The sequence below is a fragment of the Sinocyclocheilus anshuiensis genome, unplaced genomic scaffold (assembly GCF_001515605.1).
Source record: "Sinocyclocheilus anshuiensis isolate Anshui unplaced genomic scaffold, SAMN03320099.WGS_v1.1 scaffold584, whole genome shotgun sequence".
Lineage (NCBI taxonomy): Eukaryota > Metazoa > Chordata > Actinopteri > Cypriniformes > Cyprinidae > Sinocyclocheilus > Sinocyclocheilus anshuiensis.
The window spans coordinates 343,163-370,905 of record NW_015557089.1 but is presented as its reverse complement, the minus strand read 5'-3'; the positions used below and the strand labels follow the sequence as shown (position 1 = coordinate 370,905).

At 36.1% G+C, this 27,743-nt stretch overlaps 1 protein-coding gene across 4 annotated transcripts in view; it reads left to right on the top strand.

Annotated features, from left to right (window-relative positions):
* The window catches only part of LOC107677040 (poly(rC)-binding protein 4-like), an 87,061-nt gene that overhangs the window by 32,507 nt on the left and 26,811 nt on the right, over positions 1-27,743 (top strand). For all 4 annotated transcript variants that reach the window (XR_001632797.1, XM_016471831.1, XM_016471830.1 and 1 more), the window contains exons 2-4: positions 19,769-19,948; positions 23,568-23,591; positions 25,730-25,762. Coding sequence is in view for 3 of the 4 variants with exons in the window: in XM_016471831.1 (XP_016327317.1) it covers positions 19,841-19,948; positions 23,568-23,591; positions 25,730-25,762 (165 nt within the window). In the remaining variant the exon portion in view is untranslated. The remainder of the gene's footprint in view (positions 1-19,768; positions 19,949-23,567; positions 23,592-25,729; positions 25,763-27,743) is intronic.

The following is a 27,743-nucleotide window of genomic DNA, read 5'->3' as shown; positions in this document are numbered from 1 at the left end:
CCATTAGTTGAGTCAGTTCTTCTGTTACGGCAAAAAAAAATTAATAAATAAAAAAAATAAATAAAGATTACTGTTTTCAAATAGAAACACTCGCTGTCTGCCATTGGTCTGTGAAACATATGGCCCCGCCCCAAACTCACCCCATTAGTTGAGTCGGTTCTTCTGTTACAGCAAAAAAAAAATAATTATAAAAAAATGTATAAAAAATACTGTTTTTAAATAGAAACACTCCCTGTCTGCCATTGGTCTGTGAAACATATGGCCCCACCCCAAACTCACCCCATTAGTTGAGTCAGTTCTTCTGTTACAGCCAAAAAATAAAAAATACAAAAATACAAAAAAAAATTCTGTTTTCAAATAGAAACACTCCCTGTCTGCCATTGGTCTGCGAAACATATGGCCCTGCCCCAAACTCACCCCATTGTTTGAGCCAGTTCTGTTGTAACAGCTAAATAACAGCAAAAAATTCACTGCTTTCAAACAGAAACACTCCCTGACTGCAGTTGGTCTGTGAAACAGATGTCCCCGCCTCCAAACTCACCCAAGTGGTTGACTCAATTCTGCTGTTGTTGGGCTGATCGGGCAGCTCAAACAAGCAGAGAAATGTTTTGAAAACAACAGAGCCACGGTTTACACTTTGGGGGAATCAACCTATACATTTCTTGCTTTATATTTCTCTAAAACAGAATGTATTTTAACATTGACACTCGCATTTATGATGTACATCTATATGGCATGACGCTGCAAATGAAAGGACAGTGCTTGAATGGAGATTGCAGGGCAGATGGTTGGTAAAAATAGCAGTAATTTACTTCTTATATCATAAAGTTTGGTAGTGAAAGGAGATCAGGTTATATTAGTCGTCAAAATGGCTATGATATAGAGTAAAAATATCTCCATAGTATTAAAGAATTTAATGGTAAGGAAGCTGGTTTTCAAGAAGGGCTGAATGTAACCTTTAACATCTGTGACATTTTATCAGTCGGGGTAATTATAACTTTCACGTGACTGAACATTAATCAGCTTGGCTTATCTTTGAACAAAATTGAGAAATAAACAGCGGCAGCCAACATATACACTGAATGGGTCATTAGCGACGTACGTTTTGCAACTCATTTTTCATTTCTCTTTTGGTTTTAATAGTTCTTGGGTCTCTCATGACACGGTTTGACAGTATGATGGGGCAGGAGGTCAGCGCTCTTACAGAGTGTTAGGGCACAGTGAGCGAGCAGCTTTGCTCCCCACAGACCTCATTAAATCCTTGAGGAGAAGTGGTGTGAGTCTGACCACTCAAGAGCGTTGCCTGGTTGAAGTTAAAGTGCTCAGGCCTTCTAAGAAATGTTGGCAACTTCAAATATAAGAGGGGATGTTATGAATTTCTTGTGTTCTTTTTCACCCCTCGTGTTGCAGCTTAGGATGTAGCAAAGTCAAAGTCTCAAGTGTTTTTGAACTGCTTTATCCGGCGGTGCGAAAACACCAAAAAGTGGGTAGTTCCACAATTAGTTCTGGTACTATGAAAAGGTTTCCGCGGTGCGAAAGGCCCTAATTACATACTTTATGTGCAGTTAGTTCCTGATACAGTATTTCTTTAACCAATTCGATCAGGCTTTTTACAGTTAGGGGCTTGAACCCCTGTGAATCAGAATCAAAATGAGTTTTGATGCACAAGGTAGGGTTTGGGATAAAGTTAGACCCAGGGGTGTAGGAACAAGCTCATATATTGAGTATTAACTAGGTGAAGTAGAATTGCATTATATTGCTTGCTTGTCAACACAACCATTTGACAAAATATAGGCTATGCTTGTTCATTTTTTATGCTGCCAACTACAGTTTTATAGTTTGCATGGTAGCCAAGTAATTATAGAAGAACATTATGCCAAACTACTGCTTTTCTAATAATAAATTATGAGGTTTTTTTTATATATGATATCAGGAAAGTATCAGAAAAGTCGTATCACAATTTTCACAATAGTAGTAGTGAAAATTACTATTTAGAAAATTTAGTGAATTTTATTACAGAAATCAAAAACATGTTAATCATAGAAAAAGCATGTAAGTCATTAGTCATGGCAAATTTGTAATCATTTACTCACCCTCATATCATTCCAAACGTATATGGATTTATTCTTTATGAAGAACACAAAAGAAGGTATTTTGATTAATGTTGATAACCAAACAGTTTTGGTGATCATTCACTTCCATTGCATGGACAAAAAAAAAAAGTTGTCAAAATATCTTATTTTATGTTCCACAGAAGACAGAACGTCATACAGGTTTGGAATGAGTAAATTGTGACTAGTTTATTCCTTTGGGGATAAACCATTCCTTTTAATGCATACAGTATGTTTAATTAATAGAGCATTGACCAACCCAGGAATGAAAGTCCAAAGGATGTTGATCAAGCAATAGGTCCTTCTTGACGACATCACAAAGTGCCCAATTAGGTACTTTGCATAATCAAATGTGTGTTTATAGGTGGAAACTGAGTAGTTGTGTATATCAAAAGCAAGACATGTTTTCACAAGGGGGAAATGCGTCGAGTCCTGTCGCCTGTACTCTAATTCGAGCAGGCTGTCTGGATCCCTCAGGGGTCCAGCTGTCCAGCATAGAATAGCTGAGGGGCTTCCCAAAGATCAGAGGCACACGCCCGGACCGCTCTGCTTGTGCAGCTGACAAAAGCCCAACCCGACCCTCCGCCCAGCCCCACTCAGTTTGCTTTGTGCAACAGTCCTGGAATCCACCCCTGTCTGAAGGGTTGGGTGGCACGTTGTGTTGTTTTAGCACCATGCTCTACTGGGCTCAGGCGTCAAGTCCCTTAACCTACCATGTCCGAGACACATATCTGTCATTGGAAGGGCTGACGAACACAGGCCTCTAGTGGCTCGGATATCACAAGCCACCCCTTGGAAAAAAAGAGAAGCTGGAGTCGTGACGGCAACTGAAGGCGTCAGTCACAAGTTAATTCAAATGGAAGATCTACTGCAGCGCTGGTATATTATGTATTTGGGTCAGTTTGTGTCAGGAAGGCTGGGGTTGGCTCATCAAGAGCGAAGTTTCCCATAATCTCTGTTAGGCAAGAAACAAGATAGAAGTTCTCTCAAGTTTTCTTATGGAAACAGTCTGGGATAAAGTGCCGGATTCATTTGACAATTTCTCTTTTACGAACTCTTCCAGAGTAGTAATCACAAGCACATGCAGTACAGCTCTGGTCAAGAGGAAGCACTTACGGATGTCCAACTAATAGCTGCCCCTCGTGATCTCAGTGTAGTTTCACAGGAAGCAAATTGGAACTCTGAAAATCCAATAACTCTGCAGCAAGCTCCTTTATGTTGTTCCTCCGGTCCTTTTCTTCCCAATCTCCATTGTATTTACACCGCCATCCGTTGGTATGCGAGTTTTCCTTTGCCACTTCAGAACTGGGGTCAGAGATCGAAAATGAGAAAACAAGCTAGGGTAATTTTCATCTGCCAATATTCTCGGCCGGTGACCTTCACCTGGAGTGAAGTGGAGGAAGCCAGGCAAGTGGTGGCCGAAGAACCGAGGGGTGAGAAATGAAAGCTAAGAAAAGCGAAGTGGAAATGGAGTTTCCTGCCGGCTACACCCACCAAACCCAATGGCAAAGCCGCGGGAAGGTTAAATAACTCCGCTGCCTTTTGCAGAGCATCTAATTAAATCAAAATGGGGCAGTTTCGGGTTATTGCCTGTACTCATTAAGAGTCTGGAATCACTGAACAAACTTAATTCGGCACCGCCACTCAGCTGGAGCCTTTCGCACAAAATGAGAAAAAATGATGAGTAGAATTGCATTGGGTTTAAGAATTAGGGAAATCGCTGACACCTTCATATGCTAGTCACAGCGGTTGGATTAGTGGTCATGTGTTTGACTTTAACTACTGTACTTCTTTTATGCACAAAATTTTACTCATGGGTTTAAGTGTTCCACTTGCAATAAGAGTGTATGCTGGCCTTAACACACCTATCACAACCAGACAATTTGCAATTATTCATACAGTTTATTTTCTGCTTTAAAACAAGAAATAAAGAAATCTTAAAAATTCAGACACTGATCTGAAGTTGTAATTTATAGGCTGTTCTTATAGATGCGTGCTTTAGATGTTCTTTAATTTTGATGTTCAAACAATGGTGATTGATGATCACTGACTGCGTGGGTTACACGTTATAATCCGCCATCTGAATGATTCAAGCACAATTTGAGCGTTATCCATGCCAGCCCTGTAATTCCAGCACCAGGTTACCGAGTGGTAATTAAAGTCGCTTTGAACCCTTTTCAGTGGCGATCCTGAGTCATCTAAGGACAATAAACATGTGATTAGCATAAGTTTTTGGTCTAAATCTTTAGATTTTATGTGGTAGAGATCTGTTTATTTTATCCTTTATAGTTAATGATCAGGCTGAGTTTATCCAAGAAAATGTCTTCAAATGCAAGAGGAAGTAATTTAGGGGTGGCACTAGTCATGCAAAAAGTATTTCTGGCTATTTCAAAAGGTCTTGACACAAGAAACCCATCAAAGGCAAAATAATACCCAGCTAAATACCCCCCCAACCCGACCATTTCATCTGCTAAACACAAAAGATATTTTGAAGAATGATGGTAACCAGTTTACAGTAGCCATTAAGTCATTTGCTACCGTTTGGCGAGAATTTTCATTTATGGTTGAACTATCGTTTTAAAAAACTGCTTCATACATGTATTTGAAGTACACTTTTTCTTATTGGAATTTTCAATGTGAACACACTACTTGTATTATTTATATTACAAAACATCATAGTATAGTGCATAAGTACGTGAATCGGGACGCAAGCAATATAATTTAGGTAGTGGCACTAATCACAAAGTCCTTCTGATTGGCTATTTTTCTTTTTTATGCGAGACCCTGATAGAGGAAGCCTATCAGACGCTAAATCGAATTCAAAGCAATGTAAATAGGATGACAATCAGACACACACACGAACAATAAGCAAAGATAATAAATTTGTCATTAGCATTAGCATTTAAGCTAACTTGGTAGCTCTAGCTAAAGCTTTAGTTTGTGGTTTGTATCAAGTTCAGCTTAATGCAGTCCATGATTAGACTATGTTTGTCCAGGAAAAATGTCCTCAAATGCAATAAGAGACTGTAAAGGAAGCAGAGGTCATTTTGGCGCAGACAATCAATAGTATCAGATCCACATTAGAAAACAGTCCTTGTAAAACTACACAAGGATTCAATTAGAATGATATGGCATTGTCTTTGTGAACCTTTTGTTTGTGTCCTAGAGCTGAAGTACATGTTGGCCATGCCTTTCCAGTGCTGAGATTCAAATGTTTGGTGTCCATCATTTGAATATTACCCGGCATTCTACTTCTCTTTGTCCTTTTGCAAATAGCAGTTTAGATTCTCTGTGAATCAATGGCTCCTGTTCACTGATCTGGAGTCAGGAGTGTGTTTGTTCCTCCTCTTCTACCACTTGTGCTCTGTTTTTTTTCTTTTGAGGAAGCTGATTCCAGATCAGCACTCTAAGGAGAACTCAGCGTGACTGTGATCTCATGAGTCATGTCACCTTTCGCACAGATTTTCTCACTATTAGCATAAGTTTTTGATCTTTTTCTTGCTGTAGTTTAGTGAATGTTTAGATGCCAAAGAACATTTAAGTACATAATTAGCAGCTGTAATTTAAACTGTCATTATAAGGGGGAGCGTTTATTTATTTATTTAAAAAAAAATCTAAAAAGAATTATGCAATCATTTAATAATAATAAGACTAATTATAGTAGTGATTAATAATAATAATGTATAAAATGAACAATAAATAAATAAATAAATCCAGTTTGTTTGAAATGTGTAAACATTTAATTATTTGTTAATAATAATAATAATAATAATAATAATAATAATAGAGTCCTTTATCTATTTATTTATTTATTTAAAGAAAGAAACAAACAAATAAATAAATAAATCTGAAGTGCTGAGTGTGCAGCACAGAGTAACATTAAATGACTGGAATTTTTATGCATTTATTTATTTCATGTTGTATTAATATAAATTAATATTAATATTGTTATAGCTTTTTTAGATTTTTACTAAATTATGAGTATACTAATAAATAAATATACTTTAAGAATAATTTGATAATAATTATACTATAATTATACTAATTATTACACAGTATATTTGTTTGTTTGTTTATTTAATATTTATTATTATTATTAATGTTTTTATAAGCAGCTCAATATTTTAAAATATCACAACAGCAGTATTCATATAAATTTTTCAACTATTCCTTTAATCATTTTCTCAATTGAATGTGAAAATTTTATTTTTGTCTGTTTGTGTCCATATCCACAGAGTTGCATCTCCCGTTTGACATTTCTATGTGCACTGCTGCTTGAATGTGAAAATTTTATTTTTGTCTGTTTGTGTCCATATCCACAGAGTTGCATCTCACGTTTGACATTTCTATGTGCACTGCTGCACATGTGCCACTTGCAAATGCGCAGCGCGGAGGTGCGGTCAGCCGCCTGCAGGACTCCTCCTCCAGTCCCAATCCCTCTGCCGAGCTGTTTTCAGACCCGTCACATAAATCTCAGATGGCCGGAGCCCCTCCGCGGCCAAGGTCACCGCCGCCGTTTAACTGTCAGTCATCCGGCAGAGCTGCTTTTACAAAGCAACATTAGTCAGCTCTCTGAGAAGAAGGAGAGAGATGGACATAAAGACACAACGCTAGAGAGTAAAGAGTATCGCAGCAACAAAAATACTCTCAGTTTGCCTTTAAAGTCAACTCAAAATCAAAATCTCCCCAGAACAGTAATTATACTAATACACCACAAGTCTTTGACAGTATAATCACTCTCGGCATCCCGATAACATGGTGTTATCTTCTCTGAGGTATTTATTGACCTTTAAGTCGTCGTAGTGGCACGAGCTGTCAGCGAGGAAATTGATTCAGAGTAGATAGCAATCAGAAAATCCACCCATCACCAGAAATGAATCCTTAACTCCGCAGCTCTCGCGGTTCGCCGCCACTCACCGTGCAATTATTGTAACAAAACGTGATAATGTACGATTGTGATGCAACAGTCACAAAAAGAAATCGGGCTAAATTGAGTCTGACTGCTGTGTACTTAAGCACGCGTGCTTCAGAGTGGAGAACTCGGCTTCTTTGGAGAGCTCTTCAACGCCCCTGCTATCCCACTCAGCATAATTATAGTGATCATGAGCGCGGGATGAGTGATGGAAGGAGAGGGAGGGCGATGGATGGAGTGGGTGGAGGGAGGAAAGGCGAAACTGCATGATCTTGTTTTGTCTTTATGTTCTGGCAAGGCCCTGTGAAAGCTGAGACATGCTACCCTACACTCGTGCTGTTTAAATAGTGTGTGTCGGTGTGAAGATTCCTCTGTGCACGATATATGCAGAGATCTCAACTATATGATTCATTTTCAATAACTTGTTTTTAGGCAAATCGGTTTTGCTTACTTTGAAAATCAGTTGCAATTTCTTTTTTTCATTTACCACTGATTGGATCCTGTTCTGTGTGCATAACGTGTGGCATTCACGTTCATAATTGGGACACTTTTAGATATTAAAAAGTGTCCCAATTATGAATTCAGGATTTTTTTTCCCCTCCAGATAATTCATATTTAGGAAGGATGACAGATTTTACAGTATTATTACATTGAGTATTAAACATTACATTAAAATACATAAAAAAATCAATTAAATAAACATATATTAAATAAAACTACATACATTTTTTATATTTTTTTATATAATTTCCACCTGTTTTTTATGCGTTTATTATTACATGATCTCCAAACTATTTTTTCTTGGGACACTTTTAGATATTAAAAAGTGTCCCAATTATGAATTCAGGATTTTTTTTCCCCTCCAGATAATTCATATTTAGGAAGGATGACAGATTTGACAGTATTATTACATTGAGTATTAAACATTACATTAAAATACATAAAAAAATCAGTTAAATAAACATATATTAAATAAAACTACATACATTTTTGATATTTTTTTATATAATTTCCACCTGTTTTTTATGCGTTTATTATTACATGATCTCCAAATTATTTTTTTTCCCCCCATTGATTGGATCTTCTTCCATGTACAAAGTCTGCAAAACAGTTTTGAGATTAAATATTTGGCATTAATATTCATAATTAGGACACTTTCAGATATCAGATTTTTGGTTATCTGATTCATTTGTGTCTAATTTTTCTCTTTAGAGATACAAATATACAAACATTACATTAAAAATACATTATAATCAATTAAATAAACAAAATCCATAAATATTTATGTTTTTTAAATAATAAGTATGTATTTGTTTTTTTTTTTATTTCAAATAATTTCCACTTTTTAATTTTCTATGCATTCATTATTACATTTAGATGCAATATTAATAACTGATTTTGGTTATCAGACTTATTTGGGTCAGATTTTGCCTTTAATTCAGGATTTTTTTTAAATAATTCAGCTATGGAATGGATGAAAAAATCCATTAAATGCACATATGTATTAAATAAAAATACATAAAACCATCAGATCTGTTTTAGTGTAAGTTTATAGTGTATTAATGTATTTTTCAAGTATTTATTTATTTTTTATTAAGGGCATTCCACTTGTTCTTTTTTTCCGTGCATTTATTATTTCGTGATCTCCAAACAAATTTTCTCCCCCTGAATGGATCTTGTTCCATGTGTGCAAATGGCAAAACACTTTTGAGATGAAATATTAGGCATTCATGTTCATAGCTGGGATACTTTCAGATGCAATATGTGTATCTGATTTTTGGTTAGGATTTTTTGGGTAATTCAGCTAAGGAATGGATGACAGATAAGAGCAATATACAAACACTGCATTTAAAAAAATAATAATTTAAAAACATATGTATTAAAAAAAATACATTCAAAATGCAGATCAGTGAGAGCATTTTTTATATATTTTATTCAATACATAAGTGTGTATTTATGTCATTTTTATGTTTTTTTTATTAACGTATTCACACTTTTTTTTTTGTCTGTGCATTCATTATTACATGATCTCTGAACAAATTTGCTAATCAATGTTATGATTTCTTGGGATCTGTTCCAGATCATTTACAAGAATCATTACACTGTAAATTATGGCAAAAACTGAACCGTAAATAAAGCATGAATTGAATGTTATATTATATATATATATATATATATATAACAATATCTGCAAGCACTTTCATGCCTCAGACAAAAAAAAAAACCTTTAGATACAGTTATGCAATGGGTTCATGTGGGGATTCTTTTGCGAATTCAAATGCTTTTTCGTCAGCAGAGAAAATATTATTTACCCAAGGCCTGCTGGCTCATTGTTGTCCTGCATAAGAGATTAGACCCAATGCTTTTAACCAGCTTCTTTTCATATCGTCAAAGCAATTCACCCAACAATAACATTAACTCAGCCCTTGTGTGATGTTAATAGAGCTTCCAGTCCAAGGCGTTTATAGAGACGGAAGCTTGTGTGTTTGATTTGGAGGAGTGATAGCGATATGGGCGAACAACCCGTTGGGACAGGCGGTGAATCCATCATCCGTGGGTCACTGAGAAAGAGAAAGGGAATTGGGGATGGATGAGGATCTTAAAAAAATGGTTTTAACCCCATCCTACAGGTATTCGAAATCAGTTCCATAATTCATGTACACTGAGACGAAGTGTCATGGGCTGTAATAGAAATTCAGTTGTGTGTGTTGATGGATGTCCAAGAAAGTCCTTCTAAATCTAAGATTAATCCGACCCGTAATCCACAACCTTAGATGGTGTATGAGTTCAGTAAATGGTTTATCTCAAATCAGGTCTTGATGCAACATCCAAGAGGAGCGTTTTATTGCTAAGACTACATTTTTGCCTCTTTTATAGTTCATGAGACAAATAATGTAGTTTGCAGTTGCAGTCACATTTCAGCTAAATTATACAGGTAAAAAAGGCTCATTGTCTATTGTCAGTAGTGTATGAAGTCAGTTTCAAACCAAGCGGCTTTCTATTGGTCAACACTGCAAATTTGCATGACCAACTTGAACCCGTTGCGAAATCTGCGTGGGGAAATCTTTTGTCCTCACTCAAAATTTCCTGTAGCGTGGATTCCTGTTGAAATGACTGGTTTTGGCCAAATAATGGTAAATGTGAACAAACGCTATACACTGTAAAAAATTATTGTGATTTTAACAGTAAAATGCTACAGTAAAAACCTGTTAACTGGTTAACAGTCAGTTTCCATACTATATTTGGTGAATAAATGTAATTACATTTAATGTAATTTTACAGTAAAATACTGTTAAAAATACGGTTTTTGGAAGTGAAAAAGAAAAAGTCTGTATAATTTACAGTGAAAAACTATAAATTGACACTCCCAGAATTCCCTGCATGACACTTCATATTTGTTGCTTTTTTGTTGAAATAACTTTTTTTGAAATAAAAAATTAGTTGAAATAACTAATTTTTGTTTTTTCTTAGTTTTTTCTTATCAGTTGTGTACATTAGGGTTTAATTTTACATCTAATGTTGTTAAATGAATGTTTATTGCATTATTTCAGTATCGTGTTGTCACCATGATGGGGTTTAGTGTTTGTGTGAATGACACTGTGCACCTTCTATATATAAGAACTACCCCCCTCAGCTCGTAGAAAAGCTGTTTGTGATGAGCTTTGGTTCATCATGTGACTTTCTCATCGCCACCAGTTTTTGGTGGTTATCAGTGCATTACAATGGTTCAAAACAGATATTAGTACTTCAATATTTTGGTTTGTTAACATTACATCAGTTAATGAAATACAATATTTTATTGTGAATTTAAGTTAAGTCTGTAAAACCTAAAATGTTGCTACCATATTTTTTACGGTGAAGTTCTGGCAACCACAGCTGCCGGTATTTTACCGTAAATGTCACAGATTTATTTTGACAGTGTAGGTTTTAGATGTTTCTCCTAAAATTCAGTAGGATGACTAAACCAAATTAAAACAATTGAAACAATTGTTGACATACAACATGAGTATTGAGCTATAATATTAACATGGATTGCTGTTCGATCATTTGGTGATGGAATTGGAAATGTTTGAGTTCTTATTGAGATTTTGGACTTTTAAACTCAAACGTTGGTATCTCAACAAATCTGAGCACAATTTGACACATGCTTTGCTTTGGAAACTCTAGAAGAAATGACTGGGATCTTTTTCTCAGAATACCTACATTTTGCAACTCATGTATTATTTTTATTATTAAGGACATAAATGAGAAGTGTTTATTACCATTATTCAAAAATTACTGAAGCAAGAAGGAGAAATCGATGAGAAATGTTCTTGTTGAGATCTCTGATGTTTGGTTGCAAACTTTGGTATTTCAACAAATCTGTGTGCACTTTGCTAAATGCTGTGTTTCAATAACTCTAGTAAAACTGTAGTACTTGAGTAAAAGCCTCCGTTTGTTCTCCATGTAGTCTAATTTCCGTCTAGGAGCCACATTTGAGAAATTAAAGAGGTCTTGACTGTATTGACTGCCCTAGCTGAAGGGATCTGATTTTTTGCAGTAAATCTTCAACCAATGGGATATTGTCACTCATTACATATGCAAAGGGTTTAGCCACTCACACCATAGTTTATTTATAAGTTTAAAGGTACAGTAACAAAAGCTTGTTTTTGACTACAAGTGGACTTTTTTCAGGAAAGAAAAATACAATAAACGGCAAGATATGGTCTCTTGAAATAACAAAGCAACCAATAGGAAATAGTCATTTTATATGCTAAGAGTTTAGCTAATCACAACAGAGCTAATTTACATATGAAAGAATGAACTACAATCCCATGAACCATTGTGAATGACACCATCAAAATAAAAACAATGAAGAAATATAAAACTATCAGCTTAAAGTTGTTGACTGTGTATATAGAAACAGTACACTTTGAGTTTATTGCAAAATATGCATATACCGTATATTGAAATATTTAGGTGTTTTGAGAGCATGCGAAGACCGTCTCGATTATGTCATTTGCGGTGCTTCATGGGAGTGGGCGGAGCTCAGCGCTCGTTTAGCATGTTTTGCTTGCTGCGAATTTTCTGTACAGCATCATGGGTAATGTAGTTTTTTACCAGTGATTCCACTGTTAAACGTTATTATTTAAAACATAAGGTGAAATAATGTGAACTGATGGCGTTAACAAAAGCACATAACACCGATTAACAGCCTCAGAGCTCACAGTAGGTCTGTCTTTAAAGGTTTATAAGTTATTGTTAAAAATACATTTCCCTATGGAGAAAATGAATGACATTTTACTTCCAGAACTGTTTTTTTTTTGTTTTTTTTTGCTGCAAGAAACATTGACTAGAAGTGGATTTTTTTTCCAGGAAGGAAAAATACTGCAGGAAATGGCCACTTTAAAATACAAATATTGTAAGACAAAACTGCACAGTGCAGAATGAAATAATGGCCAAGAGTTCATCAAGGCCCTAGTGATAATTAAGGCCTGTCTGGGGCACCCCTTCCATTCTCGCTTTGGTGGTTTCCTGTAACAGCCCTTGTATTCACGGAATGCGCCATTATGAATGTTGAAGGGGTGAACGGGGGAGGGCTGTGGGACAAGCTCGCAGTGAACTGACACATTAGCGTGTACGGCCTTGACTGGCAGGGTGTGTATTTGAGCTGCGTGTCAAACACGGAAGAAGAGAGAGAGCAAAAGAGAGAAACAGACCAATGCAAATAGCAGCGCTCTGCTGTGACCTCGAACTTCTCCCTGCATACAGATGCTTTGAATGAATCCTAAGTTTGTGTTCATATTCAAACCCTCCCAGCGTGAGTGCAAGTGCTCCTTAATGTCAGCGCGAGAGCGTGTATCGATCTCAAGCTGTGCTCTGAAATGCACTCAAATCTGGCACATTTGGGATACTAGCTCACAACATGTGGTCAATGTCCCATGTTACATTTATGTAAGGACACATGAGGCAATCTGTTTCTGATGTTTTGACATGCTTACTGTACCATGATAATATTTGCCATAAGCCCTATTCGCACGGGATTAGTATTACCTGGTGACCTCCAGTCATTTGTAATAATTGCGGAGGTTGTCTGTGATCTTGGCCTGCATTTGGCGGGTCGTATATCGAGGTTTTTGTTTCCTGTGCGCTTTTTTATCCATCTTTCGCGAAGAATGGAGCTGCGTTGGAGTGTTTGATAGTATTTTGGGTGCTGTTATATCGCTACACCATACAATTTGTAGAAAGAAAAGGCTGAAAAGGTTTTGAGGTTAATGTGTTACAAATAAATCAAGCATAAAGCTTGAGATACTATTTTAACCTGGTGAAATGTAAATGTCACAGGGCACGAAACTATATTAATTTCTTTTCTTTTTTTTTAATCCATCTGGACCATAGAACGGCACTCTCAAAGCCTTGACATCCGGGTATCCGGTAGATAAGTCGGTAAATTCGAGTAAAATCACAGGCTTCGCTTATCCCGTGCGAATGCACCACACGAAATTCAGAGGTGGGGAGTTAATTTCAAAATCACACAAGGTCCCCAGATTATACTAATCCCGTGCGAATAGGGCTTTATACAGTAATACTATGAGCACTACCATGGTTTTTCATGGTACTCTTATATAATCAATAACTGTATTTGCATGAACTAGAATATTCCGATGTTAATCAGAAATTGTGTATATTCTGATCATGCAAACATAATGTAAATGCATGAACTTGATCACTATAACCAGATTAAGCCAACATTATGGTTTCTATAATCTGAATAACACAGCTGGCATGTTCTTGTTTTAATCAGAATTTTAGGTTATGCAAACACCTGATTCAGAAAATCCATACTAAACGAGTCCAAACAAAGATAAATCTGGGTGATATTAATTATACTTAGCAAAAATAAAATAAAACTTGAGACAATGAAGAAATGCATATTTGGAGCAGGAGATTCAATAGTTTTAGTAATGTTTTAAGGTGTGATAACATTAGCGAAATTTTGCAGGCAAAAAAGGTACATTGTAGTTTCGTGATGTATAAAGCACCGTTCAAGTCACTTTCAAACCAAGGAGCTTTTTGTCCATCAACATGTCAAATCTGTTGCAACTGTTTGTCTGATCTTTACCAAATTTTACACACATCATCATCAGACCATGCTGGGCAAATGTTATTTAAAAGCTTTTTGATATCTCAACCATTTTCGTATAACTTGTCGTCAAAATTGTTGGCATGATGCCACACTGGATCTAAGGCCGTATTTCTGCAACGCTTTGGCATAATGATATCAAAATGTACGTGTGTTATTGTCATCCAACACAGACTACACCAGATAAATTTTGTGGCAGCGCCAAAAATAGGTTATTATATCACATTACAAGCAGTTTGTATTTATGGGTTTCAAACTGTTTTTCAATTGGTCTGATGCTCCCTGCCATGCTATTCACATCATTTGAATTTCTCGTACAGAAATATTCCAGTAGCTGTGAAGCGAGTAATTCTTTTTTCAGAATAAAGGCTTAGCCAGAAAATAGAACTCAATTGAGAACTCTGTGCACGTAAACACGGTCACTGTGGTGCTTTATTGTAATTGACTGTGGCTAGTCTTGATAATCCATATTTTCACACACTACCGGGCGGCGAAGCATCATTTAGCACTGCCAATTAGTCTTCATTAGATGCAGTACTGTATTACACATAAAGAAAATGTGATTTGCATTAATTAGATGGGAGATTATTTTCAAACAGAGACCTTGCTACAGGTTCTTAGATATATAGGTGTCAGTAACCTCACAGTAGCAAATGTTCCTGGATAAACATCCTTGGTGGTCCAGAAACAACATTCCAGGTTTGATTTACGGTTAGAGGTTTATATCTGTGGTTTAGTGGCTGTGAATAATCAGCTGTAATAAGGTTTAACAATTTTATGTAATTGATTATTGGCTGGGAACCTTAAAGGAACACTCCACTATTTTTGAAAATAGGCTCATTTTCCAACTCCCCTAGAGTTAAACAGTTGAGTTTTACCGTTTTCGAATCCATTCAGCCGATCTCCGGGTCTGGCGGTAGCACTTTTAGCTGTAGCTTAGCATAGATCATTGAATCTGATTAGACCGTTAGCATCTCGCTCAAAAATGACCAAAGAGTTTCTATATTTTTCCTATTTAAAACTTGACTCTTCTGTAGTTACATCGTGTGCTAAGACCGACGGAAAATGAAAAGTCTAAGCCGATATGGCTAGGAACTATACTCTCATTCCGGCGTAATGATATTGATAAATGATAAAATAGGCGAACTTCCGTCAACATAACCAACGTGACCACTTGCTTGCACAGGGAGCTTGCTGGGGACTATTTTCAGGCGCTGCGTAATATCATTGCACCTGCGGCACCCATGGTACGGCAGCAAAGTTCCTTGATTATTACGCCGGAATGAGAGTATAGTTCCTAGCCATATCGGCCTAGAAAATCGCAACTTTTCATTTTCCGTCGGTTTTAGTACACGATGTAACTACAGAAGAGTCAAGTTTTAAATAGGAAAAATATAGAAACTCTTTGGTCATTTTTGAGCGAGATGCTAACGGTCTAATCCGATTCAATTATCTATGCTAAGCTACAGCTAAAAGTGCTACCGCCAGACCCGGAGATCGGCTGAATGGATTCGAAAACGGTAAAACTCAACTGTTTAACTCTAGGCGAGTTGGAAAATGAGCCTATTCTCAAAAATAGTGGAGTGTTCCTTTAACATTCAGGACTGAATTTTTTTTATTCAAACGAGGTCAGGCAGTTTTTTCATATCTACCGACATCATTTGCATACCTTTCTTGGTTTAATGAAAGCTTTGGATTTGTTAGAAACATCTTTATTTCTTCACTCACTATTTTGCCGTAGTATGATATATTTAGCCACGTTCATGGCTCATTTAGGCCTAGACATAGTTATAACCCTCTTGACTGAGGTTCTTTTAGGCCTGGTGGGAACAAAGACCATTTGAAACCTGACATCTTTAGCAGCAGCTTTTTATTATCGTGATCTGGCATGAAAAAACGTACAATGGACATATTTATTGATGACATGATGACAATTTCCATCTGGCATTTTGTAATTCGGTTACATTAACCAAACACTAAAGTTTCTGTGAATTTTAAACACAAAAAAAGATTTCATTTGTTAAAACTATAGTCAGATACAAATTACAACCCGCCAAAATAAACATCCCTTTAATTCGACGAAATTAAGGCAAAAATATATTACTATTTTATAATTATAGTCATTATAATAAAGTTTATTAAATTATTATTTAGGAACATCCCATTTTTTCATCCATGTTTTAATTTACATTTGCATTTAGTCATTTAGCAGACGGTTTTATCCAAAGCGACTTACAAATGAGGACAATAGAAGCAATCAAAACCAACAAAACGGCAATAATATGTAAGTGCTGTGACATGTCTCGGTTAGCCTAACGCAGTACACGCAGCAAGGTTGTTTTTTTTAAATATAATAAATAAAAAGAAAAACAAATAGATAGAATAGAAAAAGAATAGGGAACGCTACTGTTAGAGGCTCTTTTTTTAAATAAAAATAAAACAAGTAAAAAGAATAGAGAATGCTAATGTTAGAGGCTCTTTTTTACAAAGAAAACAAGTAGTAAGAATAGAGAGTGCTAGAGTTAGAGGGTCAAATGAAGATTAAATTTAAACAGTAAACCTCTATTGTGCAGCACTTTGACAAAAAAGAAAGTGATTTTTCAAATATCATTCGATTACATCTTAAAAGATGAATGAAATTGTTAAAGTTTCATGCTTTCATTTGATAACAATTTTTGACAATAAATTTGTATTACATCATATAAAAATATCATTCGATTACATCTTAAAAGATGAATGAAATTGTTAAAGTTTCATGCTTTCATTTGACAATTTTTGACAATAAATTTGTATTAAATCATATAAAACAATCCAGAAAAAAAGTAAACAGAAAACACAGAATTGCTGAATGAATGAATGATTGAATTGAACATATTTCATGGGGCCATATTGTTAAAATTTTATGAATTAAACTGATTAGACATCCTTTTTGAGTAATAAAGTTGAATGAATTAAAATGGAATCCAGAAAAATGTAAACAAATAAAACATTCCATAAGACACTACCGTTAAAATTGTTATAAATTATTAAATTGCTACGGTTTTATTAATTCAGTTTATTAGATCTTTTTTATTTAATTAAATTTCATTCATTAAATAATTTTGGGGAAAAAATTAAAACTGAATTTGGGGAATGAATGAATGAATGAATGAATGAATGAATGAAATGGATTTCATAGTGCAATAGTTTATTGTCATTTTTGAGATTGCACTGCTTAGACAGCACTGTTGTTCCAGGACCAACAGAAGATCCGTAAACACATTAAACTTGGCAAAATCCCGGCGACCACAGGTGTGAACCAGTGGGCACCAACATCTCACTCTCGTTCCTCTCCCTGTCTCTTCTTCTGATTGGTTGGTGGATCGCCTTGAGGGACGAGAAAAAAAAACGAGACAGGCACAAGTAGCGATCGCGTTGCACTAATGACATGCATATGCCACCACCACCACCCGTGGACATGACTATCCAAATGACACACTGCCAAACTCCTACACAGCCAGCAGACGGCCTCACCGACGCCTCTCCGCTTCGCTTTTTGGATTTCTGACCTAGTTTTTCAGAGCCCCGACTGACTGATGTGCTGCCCCTTTGAAATCTTGGCTGTCTTCCGATGTTATCTGAAAACACACACCCACACCTGTAATTGGGCGGCCGCGTCAAACGCAGCTTTAATTAACCCGTCGGCAGATTTCAGAAACCGCAGCGTGGGTGAATCTGGGTGGTGTTACGCCGAGCAGATGTTGGTGCGTTTGATTCTAGGAATCATCAACTGCTCAAGCGAATTCGTCATTAGCATGCTGTGATGCCAGATTTAGCCCCCGTGACGTCTGATAGCAGTTCCTCTGAGAGCCGAGAGCTTATTTCATTCACCCTGAAGCTTCAGCAACACTTGCCAATCAAGTTTTAAATTATAACACATGCAGGCTAATTTTGAGGACGTTTAGAAGCTGACGGAAGTTTTTGAGTGTTAAGTAGACTTGATTCCCATCCCTCGGGAGATGGAGGTTACAAACTAAATATTTTGCAATGCTTTTTTTTTTTTTTTTTCAAGATCAACTCTTTACCCAAACCCTTCTTTTCTAATTATTAGACTTGCTCTGATTACTTGTAGGCACTTAAAATCTAGTTGTGCCATTCTCTTAGAATTTTATGCATTTATACCATTTTAAAGAAGGTTTAATTTACTCAGTGTTTTTATTTAAGTTTTTGTCATTTTAGTACTTAAACAAAAAAATAAATTAGAAATGATGCCTAATGGAAATAAATGTAAGTTGAAGCACAACAATGACTAAAACTGAAATAAAAACAAATCAAACTTATATAGAAATATTTTTAAAAAGGCACATCAAATTACTATGAATAAAAAAATTACTTGGAAAAAACGATACAAAACCCTTAAACTCAATCCAGTAAGTTGCCAAACATATTTTTCAGTTCTATTTTTTTTGTCAGTTTCAGTTATTTTTTTATTCATAGTAATTCTGTACTTTTCTCATTTTTATTAGTTTTTGTTTAAAATATTTCTATATAGCTGTGATTTGAGTTTATTTGGTTTAGTAATTTTAGTAGTAATATATATATTTAGTTACCGTATAACAGTGTGTGTGTGTGTGTGTGTGTGTGTGTGTGTGATATTTTTGCACATCTTATTATTTTTCAGAATGGTTTTGAACTAACCTTCAACTTTGTTATAAAAAGGTAAAACTATGTGATATTTTACTTATTGAAATGTACACACAGTCATAAGGGTCTATAATATCATTCATTGATTCATTGATTAATTAATTCATTCATTCATTCATGTTCATTTGTTTGTTCCAAAAACGTTGGTTTTTCACAGATCACAAACTAAATCTAAAATCAGCTCTCTCGTTGTGCGGGTGTTTGTGCGATTCAGGAATTGTAGAACACATATAAAATTTGTATGGCTCATTTGATACAAAACTGTTTCAGATTTGCTATCTGAGATATTTTCGACTGCTCGTTACACCACACCAACTAAAAAAAGCCATCAGATGGTCTCAGCAGAGCCTGTCCCCCTCCCCACAGGTGAACAAAACCTGCAATTTCCTTTATCCAAAAGAAAAAAAACTGCTGAACTCAGCATCACCTCTCAATCCACTTCTGGGCCGTCACCAAAAACGGCGGAGCATGCAGCGGGAGTGATTTCAGCAAGCACTTACACTCGTCCTCTCCTGCTTTGTACGATTGGCTAAATTGGTGATACTGGCTTTGGTGGCACTGTAACAGAAGCCCTCATTGTCATCCTTCAGCTGCTGAGCCATTGTTGGATCCGCGTGTCATGGTTGTCCTCACTTAACTGAACACTTTGCACGTAACAGCAGATGGCGTGGCTATTACATATCATCTTATTTACCGCTGTGAGACATGCGGACTCCCGTCAAGGCAAACAAAAACCACCACATGTTTGAATCTAGGCTGGGGTCATTTCCCAATCCCACCCAACCCTCTCCCATGTGTCCCAGTCTCTCACTGTTCAGTCCCAATGAAGGCAAAACACCCATTAATATGGACCTAGTTGGCGTTTCTGCAACATTTTAAAAGTATTATTTTGTTCCAGTGTTAAAATATTGACGGATGTTTTGTGTGTTGTCGTTCCAGAGTGGTGAGTGGAAGGAGAGAGTCCTGCCTTCCCCCCTCCCTTCCCATTCCATCATCCGTAGAGCATCTTTCATGCGTCTCCCTGGGCCCCAATCCCACGTCAGAATGAATTGTGAGCAGGATTTTGGAGATGGAGGCATGAACGTCACTCTAACTCTCCGGCTGCTCATGCACGGCAAGGTAAACCCACGCACATACCACCACAAACATTTAGTGTTTTCAGTGCAAGACGACCCTGAGAGTAGCAGCTCGATGTTTAAAGGGGTCATATGATGCTTTTTTAAAGATCATTATTTTGTGTATTTGGTATAACAGAATATGCTGACATGCTTTAATGTTCAAAAAACACATTATTTTTCAAATACTGTACATTATTGTAGGTCCTCTATGCCCCGCCTCTCAGGCCAAATAAAGTGCTTTTGCTTTCGCCTAGAAACACACAGCGTCTCCCTGACATGGCTGCTTCAACACTAACTGCAGTTACTGAAACCACGCCTTCTTTCTTTGCGTGCACATTTGGGCGCATTATGCAAATATTTCCACATAGTGAGGTAGATATGTGGGGGCGTGTTAGAATGAGCTGTTTTAGGGGGGTGTGGCAGAGTCTTAACTTTGATAAAGAATATCTCTTTGGTTTTGAGACTTTAGTCTTTGCAACTTCAGGGATCTTATCTATTCACGAACAGCCTGTAACACTCCAAAGAGAAAGGAAAACTTGAAATCGCATCATATGACCCCTTTAAATTTCAAAATGACTCTGTGCTCTGTACAGAAACCTCTTATGAAAATATAATCAGACTGAAGCACAGTGTTATTTTGTTAGCAATGTAGACTAGTTTACGTGTCACAACCCATTCATACAGAGATGTTTTAATACAGTCTCTGATTTAACTTGTAGATAGTATTAGGAAGTGTGATTTTGTTTGCGTTATTTTGATGATTCAGATTAAAATAATGATTCGACTGCTTCCATCGTAATTTTCACTGAAGTTCCCATGTGGGATTTTACATATTTAAACAATGTTAAACAATATCAAAAAATAAATTGTTTTTGTAAAAATTGTATGTGGGTCAAAGACATTTTTTTTTTCAAGCATCAAACAGTTTTAGAACAAGAATCATTAGATGACATTAAAAGACTGTTTAATTAATGATCATTTTAAATCTTTACTAATCTTTACCAATATCCTTCAAACCACTAGGTTTACCAATTTGTCAGCAAGACATTTTTAATAATTTAAAATACAGTAGAATTTAGTATGATCACTTATGCTTAAATGTATATATACAGTATATATATATATATATATATTAATAAGTACAGCAGGTCAGAATAAGTATGTTGTTTCATTTTTACATACATTTATCGTGTTACGCTGAATGATGATGGGACATTATTTCACCCATATTTTAATTTTTTTTTTCCACAAATGTTATTTGAAAACATTATACACTTTACTTACATTTAATATGCTTTCTATGCATATACAATTTCTTTTGTGAACTTAATTTGATGCAGACCCAAAATGGGATGTCTCTTCTTTGTCTCATGTACAGTATGTAAATATTGCTGTTTATTACAGAGTTTTGATATATTAAATATTAAATATCACTCTTGTGTTAATTTAGTAAAAAAAAAAAAAAATGCATGAGAATCATGTCACGATTATTTCCAACTAGATTCTTCAGTGTATTTTATGTCTTCTCAATTTTTTGAATCTGCTTGAATTCTCTGAAGTTCTTCGTAAACAAATGGTTGTAGATTTCATTTCCATGTCATTACAGTGTCAACATGTTCGTTTAACTGTCAGCCAGCTGCCAGTGACAGATTTCCTCCCACATGCCTACAACTCTTTGATATTTCTCATTTGCATATCACTAAAAAGGAATGAGTCATTAAAAACAGTCATGAAAAACCAATGAAAACATAATGAACCGTTAATAAACTGCCACATTTATGATTTATATGCCGATTTACCTTAATTCTCCATCAACAGATTGTGATTTGATCTTCCAATGAGGATAAGCTCAGAGATCATTCAAGACTTAAGTGATGCCTTTTGTTTTTGGCAGCTCAAAACACACATCCTTGCTGAAAACTTTTCTAGAAACTTTGGTACGTGATGTCACAGGGTAATAAGTGGTACATGACATCATCCTTCAGACTTTTTTCTGCACTCTAGTCAAAGTTATAATACTTCACAAATCAAAAGCCACCCAAATTGTTATCACGAGAAAATGAAGGTGACGATTTTGTATATTCGTACAGTGCGATTTGTACGGAAATGTACAATTTTTAGAAAAATGCGCAAGCATGAAAGTCCCCCTCTAAACCTAACTGTCAGTTAGTATGATCTAATCTGTACTTTCGTAAAATGTGTTTACACCAAATCATACGAAAACAAAGAATGATATTGTACAAATTCATTTAAATAAGCCACCAATTCACCAAAACTTACAATAGTTACGAATAGTTACGAATTGCCAATAGAGTGTGTTGAGCCACTTGACAATCATTCCGAGAAAATGCATTGCGCTTTCGCAAATCACAAATGTGATTTTTAGGCTCATTAGTCTTGCTCTAAACTGTTAATCAGTGCATGTTACTCTAAAGAAGAAAAAGTCTGGCTTTTTAATATCTAATCACAATGAAATGTGCTCCGCCTTTAAATTGGTTTGCAACAATCATCATACACTCTTAAAAATAAAGGTTTCAAACTGGGTTTTTCACAAGAGCCACCATTGTTGGTTCCCCAATGAACAGTTCTTAAAAGAACCACTTTTTTTTCTTAGTGTGAAGAACACTGATGAACCTTTTTCCATGAATGGAATTGAAAGGTTTCATGGGTGTTAAAGGAGACATATTATGCCCCTTTTTACAATATGTAATATAAGTCTCTGGTGTCTCCAGAATGTGTCTGTGAAGTTTCAGCTCAAAATACTCCACAGATAATTTATTATATAATTTTGAAAATGCCTATTTTGAGTGGAAGCAGAAACATGCTGTTTTTCGGGCCTGTATCTTTAAATGCAAATGAGCTGCTGCTCCCCGCCCCCTTTTCCAGAATAGAGCTGCACCATTACAGCTCGTATCTGCTAAAAAACATCTGTTTTGGTTCTGATTATCATGTTTATCGTGCTGAAATCATGTGTTTTAAAACATATGAGTTTAAACTTCTGATATACGAAGTTAAGGAAATAAATCGCGTTTAAGGGGCGGTAATATTATAATGAGATCCATTTGCCACGTCACCAAGGGAGTGAAATCAGACGCGCTCATTTTCTCAGACGCTTGCAGAAAAAGGCTTACCAAAACAAAGTTACTGGGTTAATCTTTTTTACGTTTCCTTGGTTGGTAGATGCACCAGGGACCTGATTATAGCACTTAAAACCTGGAAAAGTCAGATTTTCGTGATATGTCACCTTTAAAGATTCTTCATGGAACCACTGATGCCAATAAAGAATCTCTGTTTTTAAGAGTGTATAGTAACTTTTGCAATCCAATCAAATCCCGATGGATAAAACCAAATTTTGTCCTGAAATATTGTACTTTTTGGTCACATAAATCAAATGGGTTATGAAAACCATTTTGTGTTGACTTTAAACCCGAGATGGGACATTTAAAAGGTATCGAGTGCTTCTGGAGCCTGTAGGGTCCTGATCTAATATGGTCCCATGTGATCCCTGAGTGTACAAACACTCCAAAACCAGCCTACCTCATCAAAACCCACAGACGGATGAGTGGGGAGTGAGCTCGGTAATCAATAAGCTGACATTTGCTTTGTTTCTCTTTTCACAGGAGGTCGGCAGCATCATAGGCAAGGTGAGCGAATCTCTTTGTTCCTGTTGTCCCTGCTGTTGACTTATTAGATTTGGTGGATGCGTCTTAAGATTTTTGTAGCTACTGGGTTTGCTTTTTCCTCTGTATTAGATTGTTCTCACAATCTTTCACACAGACCTTTAGGTTACAATCCAAAAGCCCAGATTAGAAACCTACAGAATGGATCACTATAAGACTTGATGTTTCCTAGCAAATGGCTTGTTAAATGCGACGGGTCGTGCATCTTATGTATTAATGATCTGGATATATTACGATGCTTAATTTTACAGCTAGCTCTGTTTATCCCTAGAGCGAGTGCAATTGTCTAAACATGGCACAATCTCTTGGAGAGGCCCGATGTAGATGTCACAATGATTAGTAAACAGTGTGTCAGCTACTGATGAGATGATTTTTGTGGGGGGTTTTTTTGTTTTCCTGGTTTGGCCAACTCAAGGTCCTGGAGCGACAAAACATACACGCACAAATACACACAGTTGTTGGCATTTCCTTGGCTCCAAATAAATCTCTTGTGACACAAAGCTCTCTTCAGAACTGGCCTGCTAATAGGTCTCTGGGCCTTTGGCAGAGTTTGGGCTCAGGACAAGAGCCAGATGGAAGGATACAGACCACTCTGAGATCCACAGGGGTCTCCATTGCTGCAAAGACGACTTCTCGAAAACACAGTTCACTCTTTTGTCTTGCACAAAAAGTAAATAATGTTGCAATGTCCTAAAAGTGAATCGTCAGAAGAAAATTAGATTAAAACATCCAAACAAGAAGTCAAGAACAAGATTAGCTGCCACTTCCTGCTGAAAGGATCTCATCGACCAATAGAAAACAAAGACTAGCTGCAACAAGTAGTGCCGAAATACACAACGCAAGTATTGCAAAATTGTTGTAGTGAATCAAAATTATTATTTATTTATTTATGTATTTTTACGAATGGTATGCACAGAAACAATTTAAGTTTTTTATTTGTTGTAGTCTTTTTTTTTTTATTTCTTCTTTTTTTGTTTTGTTTTGTAGTCGAAAATGTATACAATTCTGAATTTATTTGACCAAAATAATAATAATAAAATTACAAAAAAGCTAGATATTAATGTAGCTGAAATGCTATTATCGGTTTTAATAATAGTTTGAATTAACTTTTTTAGTAATTAATTATAGTTAAGTAATTAATTATAGTAAATATTTCTAGTATTTTTTTTTTACTACATCAAGTTAAACTAAATAGAAATTAAAAATGTTTCTATGGCAATGAGCTGAAATAAAATACTTTTTTTGTTATTTTGTTACAGTTAACATTTATTTTATTTATGTATTTATTAAGTTAACTATAATAACCCAACATTATCATTGATGAATAACAAAAACCAAAACATTTTCGTCAGTAATTTTGTTATATATGCATGTTCAATGTTTCATTGGCCGAACGATCAACACACAAGTACGCAACTGTATGACATATTTTAACAAACTGTACTTCTGTTCTTCTGCAGCCTTGTTTTTGTTCAGTTTTTTTATGGTGTCAACACTGAAAGGGACTGGTTAGGCTATATTTAGGTTATTTAATAAGCATCTGCAAACACTGCTACATGCATCATAGTTTGATGTTTTAAAGAACTTTGCTAGTTTTATGAGATGGGTGGTCTCGAAAACGTCTCATCTGAAATGTTAATTTCCCTGATAAATTAAAACCACCCAAGCCTTGCTTCAACTCTGTTATGACATAGCCAATCGTCCTTTTAGCCCATCTAAAGACAATGTAACGCCAGTCAAGCGTGCAAAAGCAGGTCTGGGGATCTGCAGTCATGACTATGCCGCACACGTTACCTTCTGTGTCTGAGATAGCGAGACACTATCTGAGGCTATCTAAGTGATTCATGGACTATTGATTCCCTAGTCAGTCCAATTGCAAGACCTTCGATTTGAAAACTTGTTCCCCTGAGGCCTATCCATGCAGATGCCATATTGCTGTGTAGCGAAGCAGAATTGATATTAATTTGAGCTATCTGTTCAGCTAGTCAAACTCACTCGCCATTGTGAAAGACAGTCACTCTGGGAAAACAACATATCACACAAACAAACGTGAGACAAAGGCAATAAGTGCTTTATGATCTTCTTTTTTTCTCCCCCTACAGAAAGGAGAGACTGTGAAAAGGATACGAGAGGAGGTAAGCTACAAGCTACTCGTAAATGTTGTCTTTCTCAGCTTCCCAGCATGCATCATGCATGCAGAACAGACGGTATTCCTTTGAAGCTAGCGCGACGCTACACCACATGGATTTTTACACATAAATGTGGTTTAATGCTGGAAAAAAGACAGCAAAATACCCTTACATCCCACATACGTCCTCAAACCAGTTGATGTCCGCCACATTAAAGCTAAAAGACTGCAGAAGACATGAATATTTAAATTAAGCCTTTCATCTCAAGGGCGCATGGCGCACACACACGGCGAACACTAATTCATTAGTTTGATATGAATGCATTGGTATTTTCAAGGTAGTTGCTAATAACAATAGCTTCCAGATAAAGATTGAAGCGGGTTACCAAGGAGAAAAACCCAGGAGTGTGTGAGCGTATATATATATATATATATATATATATATACCCAGCATGCATCATGCATGCAGAACAGACGGTATTCCTTTGAAGCTAGCGCGACGCTACACCACATGGATTTTTACACATAAATGTGGTTTAATGCTGGAAAAAAGACAGCAAAATACCCTTACATCCCACATACGTCCTCAAACCAGTTGATGTCCGCCACATTAAAGCTAAAAGACTGCAGAAGACATGAATATTTAAATTAAGCCTTTCATCTCAAGGGCGCATGGCGCACACACACGGCGAACACTAATTCATTAGTTTGATATGAATGCATTGGTATTTTCAAGGTAGTTGCTAATAACAATAGCTTCCAGATAAAGATTGAAGCGGGTTACCAAGGAGAAAAACCCAGGAGTGTGTGAGCGTATATATATATATATATATATATATATATATATATATAATTCTCTCTCTCTCTCTCTCTCTCTCTTATTAGTCTCTTGTTCTCTAGTTCACCAGAAACTTTACCTAATGTTTTTGCTTCCTAATATCATAAAATGTCAAAAAGATTGTGTTATTTCAATCTAATTAATGGTTTGGGGGGGGTGGCAAATGTGAACGCAAGCCTGCACATGAGGCATTCTCTATTGCACTAGTTGGGGCACCACAGGGGTCAATCCTGGGCCCGATAGATGTCATAAACAGAAGCAATTGCCACTGGATGTTTTTCTCTGCTGTTCTGTGCTATTATTAGTAGAAGGAGCTTAAAGAAAGCTTACTGTGTCACACCAAATTCATATGTCTGTCTTGTGTTGAATGCAAAATTTGATATTTTGAATGGTCACGTTGCTCTTTTCCATACGGCAAAAGCATATAGTTACCAGGGACTGTGAAGCACACAAAAAAAGCAAAGAAAAGTGCACATGTTTGGAATGACATGAGAGTGAGAAAAGATGAGAATGATGAGAAAAATCTAATTAAATAAATACCTTGTCTGTTTGCTTTTAGCCACAAATATAAATAAATAATTAAATAAATAAATAAATAAATATTACTACTGTATTTTCTGGAAAATAAGTCATACCTGATTAAAAAGTACATTACAATGGGTCAAAATGTCCATTGTTTAGTGGAAAACACACACACACACATATTGGTAAATCATAGTTTACCATCACAACATGATTTACAGTGTGGAAAATATGGTACTCTGTTAATTAACTGCATAAATTTAGTAATGACATACATATATATGCATTTTATAAATAATAATGACAATATATAAATAGTATATGTAAGTTATACTGTAGCTTCAATACACCGTTGACTAAACTCCCTTATATTTGCATGCATTTGTGCATGATTGATAGAACGATCAGTTTAAATGAAGCTGACAGTCAGAGCCCTGCAGGAGAATGAATCACGCAGCTCAGTCCAGATCTCTGCTGGAGACATCCACACATTTGGACAGAACACACACACACACACACAATACGCACACCTAACATAAGGCCTATGGGGGTGGAACGTCTCGGTTACTTGTGTAACCCTCGTTCCCTGAAGGAGGGAACGGAGACGTTACGTCAGTCGTGACTGACG